At 38.2% G+C, this 18,756-nt stretch overlaps 1 protein-coding gene across 2 annotated transcripts in view; it reads right to left on the reverse strand.

The window, feature by feature from the left end:
- The window catches only part of LOC133653979 (cadherin-4-like), a 595,795-nt gene that overhangs the window by 136,510 nt on the left and 440,529 nt on the right, over window positions 1–18,756 (reverse strand). For both annotated transcript variants that reach the window (XM_062053872.1, XM_062053871.1), the window contains one exon: window positions 11,308–11,505. In XM_062053872.1, coding sequence (XP_061909856.1) covers window positions 11,308–11,505 — 198 coding nt within the window. The remainder of the gene's footprint in view (window positions 1–11,307; window positions 11,506–18,756) is intronic.

Genomic DNA, 18,756 nt, shown 5'->3' on the forward strand with positions numbered 1-18,756 from the left:
AATTGAAACAGTAGTTTTAACCATTAGCAAATAACACCTGGCAAATTATTTAATATGTTCTTTGTTTTTACATGTTTTGAGGACAACTGTTATGTATGATTGAAATGTCGAATTTCATGCAATTATCTGGGTGAAAGTAACTCGAAAGTAAGTCAGGGTTACAGTTACAATTGGTAACAGTAATATTTAAATATAGACCATATGAACTTTCAAATTACAATAACTATTATTGTTACATACAATGTGTGATGTTGTCACTACAAACAAATCAGAGGTCGACCGATAATATAATGCACATTTCAGAACGTACTGTTTTGTGTTTTGCCAGCTGTAACATTTTTTCTTTACTGTGAACTACTAATTGCTTCACAAGAATGAACAACACAACCTGAGATTTTTCGAATTTCACTGAAATTTAACAATTGCAGATAGAATAATTGCAATGTCAGGACATTATAAATGGTCTACATGCCAATAATATTTATAATGAAGCTGTCAAAAAACCCATATTGCCCTCTTGTTCATGTTCCTTAAAACACCTCTTTGCGTGAAATATTAATGTGTCCTAGTGCACTTACCTCTTCTCTTGAATAATCTCATGCTTTTTCAAAGATGGTCAAATTGTGTTAATGGTCAAATGTTTCATTAATGAGCAGCCCCATCAAATAAGACAGAATGGAGCATGTTCTTCCATCACAAAGACTCCATTTGCAAGTGTAACAGTGTAAAGCACTCTCATCTTTTTGCATCACAGCAGGTTATCAACTTTCATTTCAGAACTAACGTCGTCATGAAAAAAATAAATCCCCAATAATGATCAAATAGAGATTAATATTTGTCTTTTGGACTGTTTTTTATTTGTTTATTGTGTAATTGCAATAGTTCTGAACATTTTTTTCAGCAAAATGTGCCGAATTTGCACATTTCTTCATTAAACAAGGCAGAAACATAAGATGATGCTGCCCGAGCCAAGCCGAGCCTCTTTAAAGACTGATTTTCCTAAAAAACTACTTTTGATTGGATCTGTGCCCACCGTGTTTGGCAATGGATTCACCGAACCCTTCTTTAGTGAAAAATAAAATGTTTTTTTTTTTTTTCAAATTCAACACAATATGTTTTTTCTACTGGTGCACAAACTAAACCGTGCATGAACATCACCTTGTTCAAAGAACAAAACCAACACAGTGCATGAACTCACAACAAAATACACACTTGCAAATCAGATGGAAAATTAGAAGGAACATAGTTTGGGGTTATCCATAATCGACGATAGGGAGAAGTTTTTATTTACACGATGAGTCGGGTGTGTCTTGACCTAAGCGGTGGAGGCTCCGCCGAACCCCTGAGGCCGACTAACCGAACCCCTAGGGTTCAATCGAACCCAGGTTAAGAACCACTGGGTTAGAGACTATAAAAATGGGACCCATTACCTCCCTGTTTGGCACTCAGCATCAAGGGTTGGAATTGGGGGTTAAATTACCAAAATGATTACCGAGCGCGGCCACCGCTGCTGCTCACTGCTCTCCTCACCTCCCAGGGGGTGGAACAATGGGATGGGTCAAATGCAGAGAGTAATTTCACCGCACCTAGTGTGTGTGTGACTACCAGTGGTACTTTAACTTGAACTTTAGCCTTTTGTTTACAAGGGGTGAAGCAGCAGTACAGAGTAGAAAGGCCTTTTATCGTCACTATACATATGTACACATCCAGGATCTAGCATTGGAGAGATGCATACTCGGTAGCGGTTTAGCCTTAGCATATAGTACCAGAGCTGCAGCCTCGCTTGTACTTCCTCTTTCTGCTCTCGCTATATCATCTGGGATGTTGTGCATGTGGTGAAAGTCAGTCAAAACAGATGGCTGTTGGCGGTCACCGATGATCATAAGGTCCTGATAAAAGCAAGAAAGTATTTGCCTTGTAAGTTTCGTAAATACACGTTTTACATCATTTTTATTTTCTCAGGCATTTTTATGTTCCACCAGTGTGTAAAACATAATTTAGGTTGTTCAAAATTTTGATGTAAGATATTTTTCAGAACCTTGCAAGAAGCTTATCTCTTAAACTACAAAACACGGCTGCCGGGGAGGGGACAAAGGTTCAGTCAGCCTGAAAGGGCGGAGTGAGGGGGGGGGTTCATTTCCATATAACAATTCCGCCTCTCAAAACGGCTTGTTTTGAAAGGGAGCCAAAAAGTGGCCTGAAGATGGTCTGTAAAACAAAATCTATGCGGAATTTTCGCCAAAGGACCATCAGTACATGTTATGTAAACCACAAGCAAGTGTTTCAAATGTAGAACAAATAAATATAATAATATTACCTCTTTAAGTTCATTTAAAGGAATAAATATTTCCAGCATAAGTATACAACTCAAAACCAGTGAAGTCGGCACGTTGTGTAAATCGTAAATAAAAACAAAATACAATGATTTGCAAATCCTTTTCCACCTATATTCAATTGAATAGACTGCAAGGACAAGATATATAACATTCAAACTTGTAAACATTTTTATTTTTTGCAAATATTAGCTCATATGGAATTTGATGCCTGCAATATGTTTCAAAAAAGCTGGCACAAGTGGCAAAAAAGACTGAGAAAGTTGAGGAATACTCATCAAAGACTTATTTGGATCATCCCACAGGTGAACAGGCTAATTGGGAACAGGTGGGTGCCATGATTGGGTATAAAAGCAGCTTCCATTAAATTCTCAGTCATTCACAAACAAGGATGGGACGAGGGTCACCACTTTGTGAACAAATGTGTGAGCAAATTGTCGAACAGTTTAAGAACAACATCTCTCAACGAGCTATTGCAAGGAATTTAGGGATTTCACCATCTACGGTCTGTAATATCATCAAAAGGTTCAGAGAATCTGGAGAAATCACTACACGTAAGCGATGATATTACGGACTTTCGATCCCTCAGGCGGTACTGCATCAAAAACCGACATCAGTGTGTAAAGGATATCATCACATGGGCTCAATAACACTTCAGAAAACCACTGTCAGTAACTACAGTTTGTCGCTACATCTGTAAGTGCAAGTTAAAACTCTACTATCCAAAGCGAAAGCCATTTATCAACAACACCCAGAAACGCCGCTGGCTTCGCTGGGCTCGAGCTCATCTACAAACTTTGTAAGTTGGACTGATGCAAAGTGGAAAAGTGTTCTGTGGTCTGACGAGTCCACATTTTAAATCGTTTTTGGAAACTGTGGACGTCGTGTCCTCCAGACCAAAGAGGAAAAGAACCATCCGGATTGTTGTAGGTGCAAATTCAAAAGCCAGCATCTGTGATGGTATGGGGGTGTATTAGTGCCCAAGGCATGGGTAACTTACACATCTGTGAAGGCACCATTAATGCTGAAATGTACATACAGGTTTTGGAGCAACATATGTTGCCATCCAAGCAACTTCTTTTCCATGGACGCCCCTGCTTATTTTAGCAAGACATTGCCAAGCCAAATTCTGCACGTGTTACAACAGCGTGGCTTCGTAGTAAAAGAGTGCGGGTACTAGACTGGCCTGCCTGTAGTCCGGACCTGTCTCCCATTTAAAAATGTGTGGCGCATTATGAAGCGTAAAATACGACAAATGAGACCCCCGGACTGTTGAACAACTTAAGCTGTACATCAAGCAAGAATGAAAAAACAATTCCACCTGAAAAGCTTAAAAAAATGGTCTCCTCAGTTCCCAAATGTTTATTGAGTGTTGTTAAATGGAAAGGCCATGTAACACAGTGGTAAAAATGCCCCCGTGCCGACTTTTTTGCAATGTGTTGCTGCTATCAAATTCTAAGTTAATGATTATTTGCAAAAAAAACCCAACAACTTTCTAAGTTTGAACATTAAATATCTTGTCTTTGCAGTATGTTCAATTGAGTATAAGCTGAAAAGGATTTGTATATCATTGTATTCTGTTTTCATTTACGATTTACACAATGTGCCAACTTCACTGGTTTTTGGTTTTGTAAAGAGTTATGGTGTAATTATCACTTTATTTTGAAGGTTAGTGACTTTTGCCTGTGTGTGAGCTGAACAGAAAGGGATGTGTGTTATGTAAATGTATTCTGTGACATCAATAAAGAAGCTTGTGGAGACGGGAGAGTAACACAGTTCTACCATGTGAGTTGACACCCAGCCGACTCAATGAGCAACACCCATTCCTGTGCCATCACTTCTGAAGTGGTTGTATTGGAATTATACTTCAAAGACCAGAAGTAATTAACCAGTCAAAATAGCCATTACACATATGTCTCTAAAAAGGAATGTTGGCAATAATTTGCCTAAATGCAATGAACATTGATCCATTTTACATTTGCTTTGATGGAGAAGTATAATCTTAGAGAACATTTTAATTTAAAACATTTGTACGCATGTACAACACTTAAGACCTTAAGTATATCAGTATGTGGAATTAAATATGGAATGGATTAAGCAAAGAAATCAAACAATGTACTAACGTGATCCAATTCAAGAAACTGTGTTTACAAAGTACAAAAAAGAAGAACCATGAAAAAACATTCTGAATTTATTTAATCCATCCATTCATTTTCTAGATAATCTTATTCATCTCACCATATGAAATATAATTTACTTCACTAATTATTATTTATTTATTTAGTTTTACTGTTATTACTTATGGAGTATATTGTGAATAAATTGAGAACAGTAAGTGAACAAAAGTATTAGCAACTGCTATGTAAAGGAAAAGGGGTAGGATTAAATAAGCTCTGCTTCTTCCTATTCCTTCCTTCTCCGAACATGTTGAATAGAGAAACTGGAAATAGTGATGTTTCATGTTGTATGCTTGCATGTTCGAAATAAACTCAAACTTAAACTCAAACTTCCTCTACTGTCACTGTCAGAGTTACTGCTCAGTTTCTTTGGTTTACAGACGCCAGTATATGTGGGATAGAATCTATTTAGCATGGGGAAAAACATTTGAGTTATCTTCAAAAGCATATCAATAAAGCCAACTTGGATTTAAAGCAAACACCTAACCTCACAATTTCCCCCCCTCAAGAATGAGTTCCCTGGGAACCATAAAGGTTTGGCCAGTGCAAATCACTATGCTGATGATAAATGGGAAGATATTTTAGTCTAGACCAATGCAGTCCACAGATATGAGATCCTTGGATCCTAAGCTGGTTAAATCCTTCAGTATATCAACATCTTACTGTATATTTAACCAAATGATCTCTAAATCCAGCTTGTTTGAGCTGGAACAAAACTCACATCAGGGGTTTGGAAAGATAATATGGGAAGTGAATACTTCAGGAGCCAAACTATAACATGTGTTATTGAGCAAAACCACTAAAAATGCTGACATGAATGTTTGCGTACTGCACCCGAGTGGACTCTTCTTTCTCAAACGCTAGACAAGGCTCACCCATGTCCCTACAGAAGTGCACTATTTATGTTTCTTAAAATAATTTAAGACATAATGTTGGTAGTCCGCGTGCCAACAGACGGACCTTAGTCACTTTGGCTCTGTGCAGTTTCCATTGAAAAAAGGACCAGCATGTTTTCACAGTGAACGAGATCTTTATTTCACTGTGGTCCTTGAATATTTACCATTCTGGGGTTTCTTCCATGGGCTCAAAGAGGAAAAAAACTGAAGGTTTTGTTTTTCTGCCTTGTATTCTCTTTGTTTGTTTTGATGAAGAAGAACTATGACTAGCAAAAGACCCAAAATAAGCACACACAAAAAGGCAACAATGCAGCACATGATCCTTTGTTTGCTACAAGTAATTTCACTGTGTGTCTGTTCATGCTTATTCTCTCTTTGTATGTGGCTTAGTGTGTGTGTGTGTGTCTGCGTGTCTGTGTGTGTGAGAGCGAAAGAGAGCTTATATATCGGCAAAAGAGAGTTAAATAAGTCAGTTACAGCCTTGGTGTTGGGCGGGGGTCTGAGCAGCAGATGCCAAGGAGACACAGTTCTCTTTTTAAGAGCTAAAAAAAGCCAACTACTGAATAGTGCTAATTAAATGTTGTCCACACAGATTTATTTTGATCATTTTAATAATCCTTTCAGGGTCGCGGGGGGTGCTGAAGCCTATCTCAGCGGTAGAAAATGGATGGATGGATAGATTTTAATAATCCTATAATAATATCACAAACGTCTAACTATATTATGTTTGCAGTTTGCAACTCTAAAGCAGGTCAAACATCCATCCATTTTCAAAACATTGGGATCACGGGAGAGTTGGAGCCTATCCCAACCGGGCGAATTTATTGCGGAATGGAAATAATATTATCAAAACAAAGATCTGGTCTCGGTTGCAAATATTTTACAGTTATTCTGAATTTAGGTCACCAGGAAGTATTATCAGTAAAAAAAAAATGTAATAATAATTTAAGAAAACAACATACAAAAAACAGAAAAACAAATCATTTGTTGAGCCATTTTGATACATTTTGCACATTAAATATGCAAAAAAACTAAGTACATCAGTGTATGCTATTAGAAAAAAAAAATACTATTTACTATTTTAGCATTTGTGTTAAAGGTGACAAATGATTGTTTGTGTTGTATCTGATGTACCTAATTAATAACGAGGTCAGTCATTTTTCAGAACATGTCGAGGGCCAATAAAAAACTAGCTGCGAGCCGAAAATGGCCTCTAAGCCGCACATTAAACACCACTGATTTAGGCTATTAAAATCTATATATATATTTCATTATTTCACATTATTTGGAGTTTAATAAGTAATAATTAGTCATTCATATTTATATGTGTATTGGGGAATTTGAGCAGGGACGAACCCCAGCATCTTAACTCTTGCAGAATTCTCATCAACAACTTTATCCCCCCTAAAAATTTTCCAATTAAACTCCCCCGCATTTTTTCTCAGACACTGCCTGTCTGTCTTTCCCGTGTTTTTGTCGTCTGTGTCTGCCAGCAAAGCAGAGCAGTCATTAATCACCAGTAAACGTGAGTGGAAGACACCTCTTGGGGGGGAGAAGTTCTCTCATTTCTGCTCAGAAATTGCTTGCTGCCACTAGCACAATGAATATTACCAGCTGCATTGCTACTCATTCCAGATCTGATACAAAGTCACTATTTTGTAATACAAATGTACAATGTAGCCTTATTTAACTTATTTTACAACACTCCACACACAAATAAAGTGATGCAAATCATTTACCACCTAATTGGAACTATTTATTCCTAAAGAAAAAAAGTTAATTTATTCCTAGCACACCCCTGACTAATTCAACTAATTCAAACCAAATAGTGTTTGTTTCTGTATTAAGCTCTTTTGGAAGAAAACAAAACAAAACATGATGAACAATCTATTTGAATTTTAAACCATTATAAGCTTTCACATTAGTCTGTTTTAAATTCAAAGGCTGTTATCAAAAAGTGTCAACAACAAATTGAAGTAAAACAACTTAGTCAAAAAGGGCAAGTTGATATGAGGACTAACTCATTCTTCTTGTGAACAATTATAAACAATTTATGGAGAAACTGACATTTGAACACTAGTAAATTACAATTTACACGTGGTTTACTTGTAAATAGCACCAAATTAAAAGAACATTCCTTTAATTTGAAGTCGCTATTCTAAGCAGAAGTTCACAGAATATACTCTGTATTAAATTGAATTAGTTTGGTTTAGTCACGTTTGCACAAAAAGCCCATCAAACACTGCTGTGTCTCTGGAGGTGATCGCATGACCAAATACTTTTGTCTATATACTAAATTTCTAATGCAAAATGAACAACACAGTCAAACATGTATTTTACTGGTCAAGCATTTATTCCTACCATGTTTAACTACGCGAACAAATGGTTGTTTCATTAGGCTTTTTTCTTCCAGCTGACGGTTGCTCTAACGTGGGATTAAGGGATCAAGGTGCTGAACGTAAAGGGTCGGTGAGATTGTCGAGGTTGTGCTCAGTCTTTATTTACCCGAGTTTAAAAAAATCAATGTCTCTTCTACAGTAGAAAAAGCTTGACGATCGATTGAAGATTTCAGAAAGCTTTACCTTGATGTCTGTTTGGCGACAGAACTAACAGAATGGGAAAGCATCTGTTTATTGTGAAAAAAGATCCACACACTAACAAAAACATGCTTTGTTCACATTATTTGATTCGATGGCTTTCTTACCTTAATGTTTATGTTATTCTGCTTCACTGGTTAAAGACTGCCCATTACTCATACTAAGGAAAAGTGCAACAATTCCATCTGTGCTATTAGTCAAAAAAAGGCACAGATATCTCACTGAGCTCTGACACGATCCTCAGTTTAACAAGTTTTTTGTCGTGACTTTGTGAAGTCAACAATTTTCCCTGAGACACGTCGGGTTGCGAGCTCACGGGCCAGTCAGGGGGGTCCTGACACCTGGCTGATTTGTTGCTGGCCTGTTCAAAGTGGAGGTGCTGCAGAGATGCAGGTGCGAGCTGCTGACACCATGCTTGCCCTGCTAACTGGGTCGAGGCGGCAAGAAAAATGGTGGGAGGCCGGCTGTCTGCATGTCACTCAGTTCTGGACTCGATGACAGAACGGCCCATTAGGGCAGAGAGGCACTTCACAGGCCATTAGGGCAGGCAGCACATGGCACATATACCAGGGAGGGACGGCAGCGTTCCAAAGAGGCAGAAGAAGTTATAAGACAAAAGAAAAGCTAGGCTAGGTCTCCTTTCAAACCAGTATTTCACAGAATCAACACAACTAATTGTCTTCTTTGAAAAGATTTTTGGTAGTCTGACAGAGAAAACCGAACAAAAAAAACCCCCATCAGCCTCAAGTCTCAATGGGAAGACCAAAGTGAAGCAAACAAATAAACAATAAGGGAAGTAAAATGATCTGTGCACCATCCACTTCCCAGAGCTGTCTTCTTGTTGAAGCCTCGGGATCTCAGTATGGCCCTGCCTGCCCTTTAGTCATCATTAAAGCCAGACACAGGCCCAACAGAGGCATCAACACACATCACTTCCTTGTTGCTCTCACCACCAGTCCACCAGCCCCTGACGGACCTATTTACTGCACAGAGTGGACTCTGTTTCAATGCACGCTATTTTCTCCCAGCGTTCCCTTTGATACCCTTTCAATCCACACCACCCAATTCTTGTTACATCTGACTTAGCCAGTCTATGGCAGGCTGCCCATTCTTTCTAACGAGCCTAGCTGTCTGAGATCTTACATCTGCATAGGAGCTCCTATTCGCTCTCATTTTTAAATGAATCCCGTTGCTTACTTCACACCAAGGGGAAGAAGCAAAACCTCTGTTGAAAAACAAAGTACAGACTCCAATAGGAACAAAATAAAAACAGTATGTGCAGCATCGTTTGCAAGCTTTAAGAAAGAAAAGAGATGAAATGGAGGGGTTTTGTACACAGTGAGAAAAACGTTGATGGCAAAATATTCCAGATGGTAAGAAGTAAAGAAAAGCGGGAGATAGAAGTGAAAAAGCTGTCTAACAAAATTATGTCTTTTTGAAGAATTACACGGCAAGCATCCAGCTTTGCTCTGAGAGAGACAGATCTTACAATCTTTAGAGCCTGTGTCTCTTAAACACATACAGCACATAGCGTATTTGCATTCAGGTTTTAGTTCCCTTCAAAGGAGCCTGCAAGTCAGTACACTTTTCAAAACCTGCTTTACCAAGACAAAATATGCTGAGCCACACTTTAAATGCCGAAAGACTGAATTCTTGTAAAAAAAATAAAAAATAACCATGAGCTGTTACTTACTCATTGTTGGGCTGCAAGCACTCCCTGGAGGGCCACCAAAAAAGATGTGTTTCTTAGCTGTGTTCCGTATGGGCCCCACCGGCAATCAGTTTAAATACACATTTCCACCACTTGTGGCAGTAATGATAATATTAAACAAACAGAAGAAGTTTGGAGCTAAAGTCATACAGAAGTTCCTTAATGCCATTTTTTGGGGAAATGTTGCCTATTGTTTACAATCATTTTAAAGAACATGACGACAGATGTATTTTTTTGAAAATACATTCTAACTGGTAAATAAATGTAAATAAAATTCCGCTTACAGCGAAGCCAATGGGAGGTCCAATATATTCCATCCATAAAACCCAATTAAAAAAACAAGCAAAAACCGCCAAAAATACTCCATTTACACCTGACTTAAGTATTAATCAAGTATTAGTGATATCGTTATCACAAGCTTGCGTGCCAATGTTGACATGATCGACTGATCAGCTGCTTCCTCGTTTCCTTGCTCATCAAATTTTATTCTAGATCATGAATCATGCCTTTCACCTGGATAGTAGAAGAACGAGGGAGTATAATGACAAGTTGGTACACTTTGAAAGCCCATTTAGACCCGGTAATCGCAAGAACGACACGAAAAGACGCTTGGTTCCATCTTCCTTTACTTCGCGAGGATTATGAGTCATCTAAATAGGAATATATCAACATCCGAGCAGTCGGCATCCTAATAACAGCAGACCTTGCACAGTAAGTGATGTTTTTCTTGTTGGCTCTCATAAAGTCTGCAGTGAGTAATAATCAGTGATGAAGAAAAAAAAAAGCAAACGTGATGCATTTTTTAAATTAATGCACAGCGTATGCTTAAAATGAGCAAAATACAAAAATATTAAATGTTATTATAAATGTGCCCATTACTACATTACATATATACTTACAGCATGTATATAAAACCTCAATGTAGGTGTGTGGATGATTTTTAAGGGCTTTATAGGCAGAATAGAGTGTCTCACATAGGCTCCATTGTAAGCAGACTTTTGATTGCATTTATTTAATGTTTAGAATGCTTTTTTTTTATTCATCTGTCGTCTTGTCTTTCATAATGATTGTGAACGACAGGCAAAATTCCAAAAACAGTACAGTTCCCCTTTAAGTGCAAACATTTTGACTTAAGTGGTGAAGCTGTATTTTCATTTGAAAAATTTTAATTTTATTGACAGTTTATTTATGAAATACACATATTATCATTTAGTTAGAAATGATTTATTTTCACACTCCATAATTGTCAATTTATTTTCCATCAGTTTTTATAAGTCCCTTCTTTTGCAGTATATTTGATTAGTATTTGGAGTTTTTTAATCAGCCTGATCTAAGACTTGATAATAATATTTGTGATTAACACATGCTTTCATAATATTTGACAAGGTTTATCCAGTTAAACTGTAAGTAGGTTAGATTGTTTAATATATAAAAAAAACAACATTGACATTAAAAGTAAGATTATTAATTCAGTGTTATTATTTGAGTGGGCCTCAGATCCCTTCTACAGTGGAAACATTGGGCCCTGATGTCAAAAAGATTAAGAACACCAACATTGAAATTTCAAAAAAAAATCAGCGGTGTAAAACTTACGCTGACAAGCATCTGAGGGAACGGTCCTCGAGAATTTTCAGCAACATTGATCGGTGGTATCACCCAGTCCCTCTTTTGCCTTCGTAGACCCTTGGAGCTATTCCGGTTGCCCCCTGAAAACATGATGATAGGAGGCGGAGCTTGGTATGTTTCCTTCTTCTCTGTCCTCCCAGCAACCTTCCCCTCTTCGGTTGTGACCTTAAAGACAAGAACAAGATTATTAGATTGGTTTGCTAATAGTGTGGTGCTTTGAGTTTCCAAGCAGTGACTACGAGGACAACACACATAATAATAAAATATATTTGTTTATTAGATTTGTATTTGATCTCTATTAGAGTGACGGACATTCTGTGTGATTTTTGTTCAAATACTGTACAACAAATTGTTGATTAAAAAAAGCATTCATTTCAAAACAAGTAAACTTTAAATACCATTGACTCTCTATGCAGGAATACAGTTATTCCTTGATTAATCAATCTGTTTTTGTCTTTTATACATGGTCAACATTCATTATTTTAATTCACAATATTAACAATTATATACTGTATTTGAAGGCATTTGTTTATACTAGTAGATGACAACATTGGCAGTATGCCATCTACAATTCAGGAACCCCCACAACTTCCATTTATCTATTTTCTACGGCTGACCCCTCTCTGGAATCCAGGGTCCGGATCTGCAGTAAGTTTCTAGCTTTGTCATTTGAACCATAAAGATGAGGTATATTTTCAAAGTATGTATCCTCTGAACAGTTGTCAAAATGACAAGAGTTATTACATGTGGTTATGGAAATAAAGTGCACAATACTTGTACCATAGAGTCTCTATCTCAATCTGCCATTTGCAATACCGCCTATAATATTGGTGGACCAACCAGGACACCTCACACGTTAGCACCAATGTTGGATAATAAGATGATGAATACTAATGAATGAAAAGCTAATCACCTCAGGAAGAACATGCAGTGTGACAGTTTCCTTGCTAAGATATAGGGTCTCTTTCACTAGGCTACAAAACAAACATCCTAGTTGGGATACGATGCATCAACTCTTCATAATGGTAAATGATAGGGGTCTCCAAATTTTTTGACTTGTCTTGTCCACCTCTAATCCCCACAATTTCCCCCTTTTGTCTTTGTGTGTTTTTTTCTTCTTTTCATCCCCTCACTGCGCCAAACACTAAATATATCCAAACATTTAATAAAGTTAAGTACGAATAAGGCAACAAAAGAAGTATCACACATTTCTCTTTTGTAAACTAAATCTGTACAGCAAATATGGGCATCTACCTCAACAATATGATTACCCTGAGCGGCTGGACAGGACTGATTTCGAAAAAAATATATATATATATATACCCCCCAGGCCATAAATTGGGGATCCCTGTTGTAAGAGAACGTTATTAGTGTACCTCAAGGCTAAATTCCATGACAATATGTTCTAATGCTCCATTTCTGTCAAGGTTTCATTGGGTATATATTGGCTTGTGTTCTGCTTAGTGCAATACATAGACTCAGAGGCTGCATTATAGATGACGGGCCAAAGGTTGTATCAGATTGGTAATACCAGAGACGTGTTATGCAGCTATTTTATCAACACATCTCAGGGATACAAGGCAACAGAAACATGTCAAGAATCTAGGCACGACCATCACTGCTGAAGCAGTGCATCACTTGTGCTCCCCGTCTCAATCACACTCCCCTGAGCTACCCCTTGCTCATATGCTCCCATGTGCCCTACGCTTGCAGTGATATTGTTTTTTCTCCCAGTCAGTGGGTCCTGACAGCTTGTCTCAATAACATGTATTCCTGAAGCACTGCTCTGTGTTGAGCTGATGGTGTACTGTCAAGTAAAAAAAAAACAGCATCAGTTTACAGGGACATGGCAGCTAGTAAGCAGTTTGTCTATTTGTGAAATAATATTGAGAATTGTAATCTGTGTCTGACAATGGTTTGCATTCAGATTAATACGTTTAATGACAATATCCTTTCTCCTTTCACTTGCTATGAAACATTTGTATGACCACTTAATACTCAAAGGAATTTGGTAAATATAGTTTTGACAAGAACAAGAAAGTTTGATCATATTACATCTATACTGGCTCACCTGCACTGGCTTCCTGAGCACTTAGGATGTGACTTTAAGGTTTTACTACTTACGTATAAAATACTACACGGTCTAGCTCCATCTTATCTTGCTGATTGTATTGTACCATATGTCCCGGCAAGAAATCTGCGTTCAAAGAACTCCGGCTTATTAGTGATTCCCAGAGCCCAAAAAAAGTCTGCGGGCTATAGAGCGTTTTCTATTCGGGCTCCAATACTATGGAATGCCCTCCCGGTAACAGTTAGAGATGCTACCTCAGTAAAAGCATTTAAGTCCCATCTTAAAATTAATTTGTATATTCTAGCCTTTAAATAGACCCCCCTTTTAGACCAGTTGATCTACTGTTTCTTTTCTGCTCTGCTCCACGAAAGAGATAGGGGGGGGGGGGGGGGGGGGCACAGATTCAGTGACCACAGATGTCTCTGCGCTCCTGACCTGTCTCCACTCAAGATGATCTCCTGCTGGCCCCACTATGGACTGGACTCTCACACTATCAACTAGATCCACTCGACGTCCGTTGCACCGGTCGCCCAGGAAGGGTGGTGTGTCCCCACATCTGCGGTCCCCTCCAAGGTTTCTCATTGTAGCCCACTGGGTTGAGTTTTTTCTTGCCCTGATGTGGGATCTGAGCCGAGGATGTCGTTGTGGCTTGTGCAGCCCTTTGAGACACTCTTGATTTAGGGCTATATAAGTCAACTTTGATTTATTGATTGATAGTTAGATATGAGAACACCTTGCTTGTCTACCAAAGCTACGACTACACTCCAACCAACCAGTTTGTGATATTCTATGTCCTAGCTGTTGTTAATAGGGATGTCCCGTAATATTGCCGATTTTTGCATAAAAATTAGATATCGAATATCTTCTACCGAAATTGTTGTCGAATAAGGTGGAATCATTTCCAAGTTTCGCTTTTGGATCGTAAATATGTAATTTACAATCACTGTAAAGCTCTGGTTATGCAAGGGCCAGTAGGCTATCTTTCTTTAATACTTAAAATCCAAAACCAATTCAATTATATTATATTTTATTTGGGAGGGACATTGCATGTAAATGAACATTTATCTACCATTTGCAAAGAAATGTAAACACACCAGATTCTAGCCAAAGACTAATTTCCATCTGTGGTCCCCACACACGCACGCAGACAGGGTAAAACTTAGTTTGACAGATACTAATGAGTACATTTCTGGTTTGTCATCACACATCAGAAATAATCACTTGGAGTCATATGCAGCGTTTATGCAGCAAATTAATGATAAAAAGCTTCAGCGGAACTGAAAAAAGCTGCCCAGCTGTACCCAGTTAATAATTTCACTCAAGTTTAATATTTAGCACTTTACGTTGTTCTTAAATGGATGATCGTGCCACTCAGAAATGGGAAGCTTCAAAATTGTTAGTCATCAACTTTGTTTAACAGAATTCCCACTTGTTAATTTATTCAAAAGACTAACCTGTCTTACTTGTTGATAGTGGGAAAACATGTTATTGTAGTTGACATGGTCACACTTTTGGAAATGACTATTTGGTTTAGATCAAATGTTAAAAATGACAATTTACTAGGCATGTCATGTAGATACTGCTGTATTATGGTTTCAAAATATTCTCAATAATGTCATGACGCTTGACGGTATCAAACAAAATCTGGCGTGTAGTTTTTTTCTGGCTCTTTTGCTTTGGCGGATCTGAAAATAATTTACATCTCTCAGAATCCTCTGTGCAGCACAAGTCCGCAATGTGGGGTGTGGAGCGAAAGAGAAGGCAGGAGGTGAAGTGTGTTCCTTTGTTCTTTTGTAGTAGATGAGAGATATTAGGCCCTTTTCCACCGCAGGAACTTTTACTGGAACTTTCCCATTTACCTGGGTAAATGAAGTTCCCCCTGTGTTCCTACCAAAAACTACCCGGGTAGATTTAGTTCTGCAGGAACCTTTCTGACTTCCTGCCTGCTAGGTGAGACTTTTGGGAGATACCCGGAACCTTTTCGAGAACGGGCTGTACTGTTGAACGCTGATTGGATGAACACAGTTTGGGGCGTTTCTAAAACTTCTTTTTCAAACAATCGACCGCCGTTGAAAATTCTTGTTTCTTGTGTATTTTGTATTACTACAAACTTGACAACGGCAAGAAAGAAGAACGAAAGGAGCTTTGGACATACAATAACTTTTGTGGGGCATCTTTGTGCAAAAGAACGCTGATCAGTGGTACTATCTTGTAGCTGTAGTATTTAAAATATATGCAGTTTATTGTTGTTTATTATTTTTTGCAAACTTCATTTCAATACGAGAATTGGACAAACTCTTTTAAATGTATTTACGGAGGAGTATGAAGTCAAACTCGAAGCAATGACCTCAGCTGCCTACTACTCTGACTTTGTTGGATAAATGTGACATAAAGGAGGCAGCCCACAAGGGTAACGAAGGTAAATATACTAAACCACTCCTCCATACGTCATCAGCCTGATTAACGACCCTGAACTGGGAAATACGGAAAAAGCACAAACCACACACTTCTACAGGAACCTATAGTTACAGGAATTTGAGTTTCCAGGGAGGAAAAGGGTCTATTGTTTTTTTCAAAATCTTTTTAAGTTATGTTGCTAGAAAACAGAACAAACCCTGGCAAAAACATAACCTCTATGGTGGAGGTAAGAAAGCGTGCCACATTCTTCTCGGGTGTCACAAGCCAAAACAGACCCTCTCACAGAGCACCTTGCCCAGGGAAAGCATCTGCCACACTCCGAACTACTTGATAAGCTACCATCACCCGGAAAACATGAAGCCAGGGAAGCTAAATGTCAATTTGTGAGGTATTTACATTGTTACAAGTTAAAATGTGAGTCAACTTTTGCGAGAAACTGCATTTTCAAAACGATATAAAAAATGTCCACTGTAGAGCACAGTACTTTTCTGAAAGTAAAAATTGAGAGACACAGTGGATTATTTGCTCTTAAAAATACTTGTTTTTAGTAACAAATATGACTAAAACATTTTAACATTATGTTTGTGTTCAATTACAGTAAATATGTTTATCCTAAACATTCCTGCCACTTCATTTTACACATTCTGCCATTTTAAAGTATTTGTCTTTTTTGGACATATACCACAATAATATCGTACCGTGGCATTAATACAGTGATAATATCGTACCGTGAGATTTTGATATCGTTAGAGCCCAACGATGTACTTTAATTTACATTGCAGTATTTGTCTTATTTTGCATAAACAGCGTTTATTTGTGGAATGCATCTGGTGGCATTACATAAAAGAAGCATAATGTGTTCACCTGTTACACAAGATGTGACCTGACACACTGTATATAGGTATCGGTTCATTTTGTTGTTGGATATGAAGTGCTGGGCAGTATTGCCATTAAGATATATCAGATTTTGGTAAGAAAGCCAATATCGAGCTTCTCTAATTGTCATTATTCCCTTAATATCCCGTCTGTATTATTCGGTGTTATCTATATAATCAATCGCTTTGCACACAATAGAGTAAAACACATTTAAATATAGTATTGATCAAGTCCACATTTTGTGTACTTCACACAATTCATGTGAATCCATAAGAAAGGTGTTAATTCTTCTTCTTCCTTTTCACTTTAGATTGAGACATTTTTGACTTTTATACAATATGTCATCCTCAGAGGATGACTTTTAAGAGTAAATATAAAACTGGTAATGAAGAGGCAAGCTGGGGGAAGGGTAATGGTTTTTGGCATATACTAAAAGTCGGAATCAACTGAAGTGTTTTCGTCAGCTTTGTTTGTTCTCTCTTGGTCAATGTCTCTCTGAGGTCTTGTATCTGCCAGCGCTGCCAACACTTTCAAAGCTGACTTCCTTACAAGGACGCCTGAGACAAAAGATTTTAAGGCTGTTTCAAGACGTGTCAAGTAATTGTCCATATGTTACGTGTTTGTATGAGTGGGTGGTTTGCGATGGGAGAGGGTGTCATGTTGAGTTTCACCACCATTAGATGTGCCCTTTGAGAGACACGTTAAAGTGATAATTATGATAAAACACTCACAGTCAAAATCTTGACTACAAACCTCTTTAATGCTAATATTTTAACTGAGAAAACAATAAAACATTATATTGTTTTCCTGAGCTAATTACTGTGATCTTGGTGCTGGGGAAGAAACATAATCCTTAAAGGCCTACTGAAAGCCACTACTACCAAGCACGCAGTCTGATAGTTTATATATCAATGATGAAATCTTAACATTGCAACACATGCCAATACGGCCGGGTTAATTTATAAAGTGCAATTTAAAAATTCCCGCCACACTTCCGGTTGAAAAACTCCTTTGGATATGATTTATGCACGTGACGTCACAAAAGCAACGGAAGTGGTTGGACCCCATCGGACCCGATAGAAAAGCCTCTTGTTTTCTTTGACAAAATTCCACAGTATTCTGGACATCTGTGTTGGTGAATCTTTTGCAATTTGTTTAATGAACAATGGAGACTGCAAAGAAGAACGTTGTAGGTGGGATCGATCGGTGTCTTAGCCGCTAAGTACAATACTGTAATATCCGTGATATTTGCATTAGTGTACTGTGTCTTTAAGGGTTTGGGGAACGCGCATGCGCGAGTGAGTTGGCGGAGAACTTGAGTGTGTGTGTGTGTGACTTTTGGCTAACAGCAGCTCGTGTATGTGTGTGTGTTACTTTTTGAACTACAACCAGTTACCGCTTGTTAATAAAGCGATTGAGCAATTTGTTTAATGGACAATGGAGACTGCAAATAAGAAAGTTGGAGCCGGTGGAGCAGCGGACTACAGCAACACCAACACCAGGAGGTTGTGTTGTGTTTTGAGCAGGATAACAGACGCACTACGGTGAGTCTAGCTTTGGCTTCCAAACATTTGATCGATTGCCCGTACGTGCGTGTCGATATGTGCATGTGACGTACGTAACTTTGGGGAAATATATGTTTCTTGCCGACTCTGATGGCGGCCGGGGTGTCGTCAAAAGCGTACAACGCCCGCCGCCGCATCTAAGTTAGCTACGCAGCTAGGTTAGCTTCTGTTTTTTTAGCTTCGCCAAGCGGAATATTATTAATCGTGTATTTACATGTTCATGGTTTAATAGTATTATTGATCTTCTGTCCATGCATCCAGTCAGGGTTTTTTTTAATTTAGTTTCTATCTGCATTTGAGACTGGCGCTATCACGTTGGCTACGCAGCTAGGTTAGCTTCTGTTTTTTAGCTTCGCCAAGCGGAATATTATTAATCGTGTATTTACATGTTCATGGTTTAATAGTATTATTGATCTTCTGTCTATCCATCCAGTCAGGGTTTTTTTAAATTTAGTTTCTATCTGCATTTGAGACTGGCGCTATCGC

Source organism: Entelurus aequoreus, linkage group LG07 (assembly GCF_033978785.1).
Source record: "Entelurus aequoreus isolate RoL-2023_Sb linkage group LG07, RoL_Eaeq_v1.1, whole genome shotgun sequence".
NCBI classification, from domain to species: domain Eukaryota; kingdom Metazoa; phylum Chordata; class Actinopteri; order Syngnathiformes; family Syngnathidae; genus Entelurus; species Entelurus aequoreus.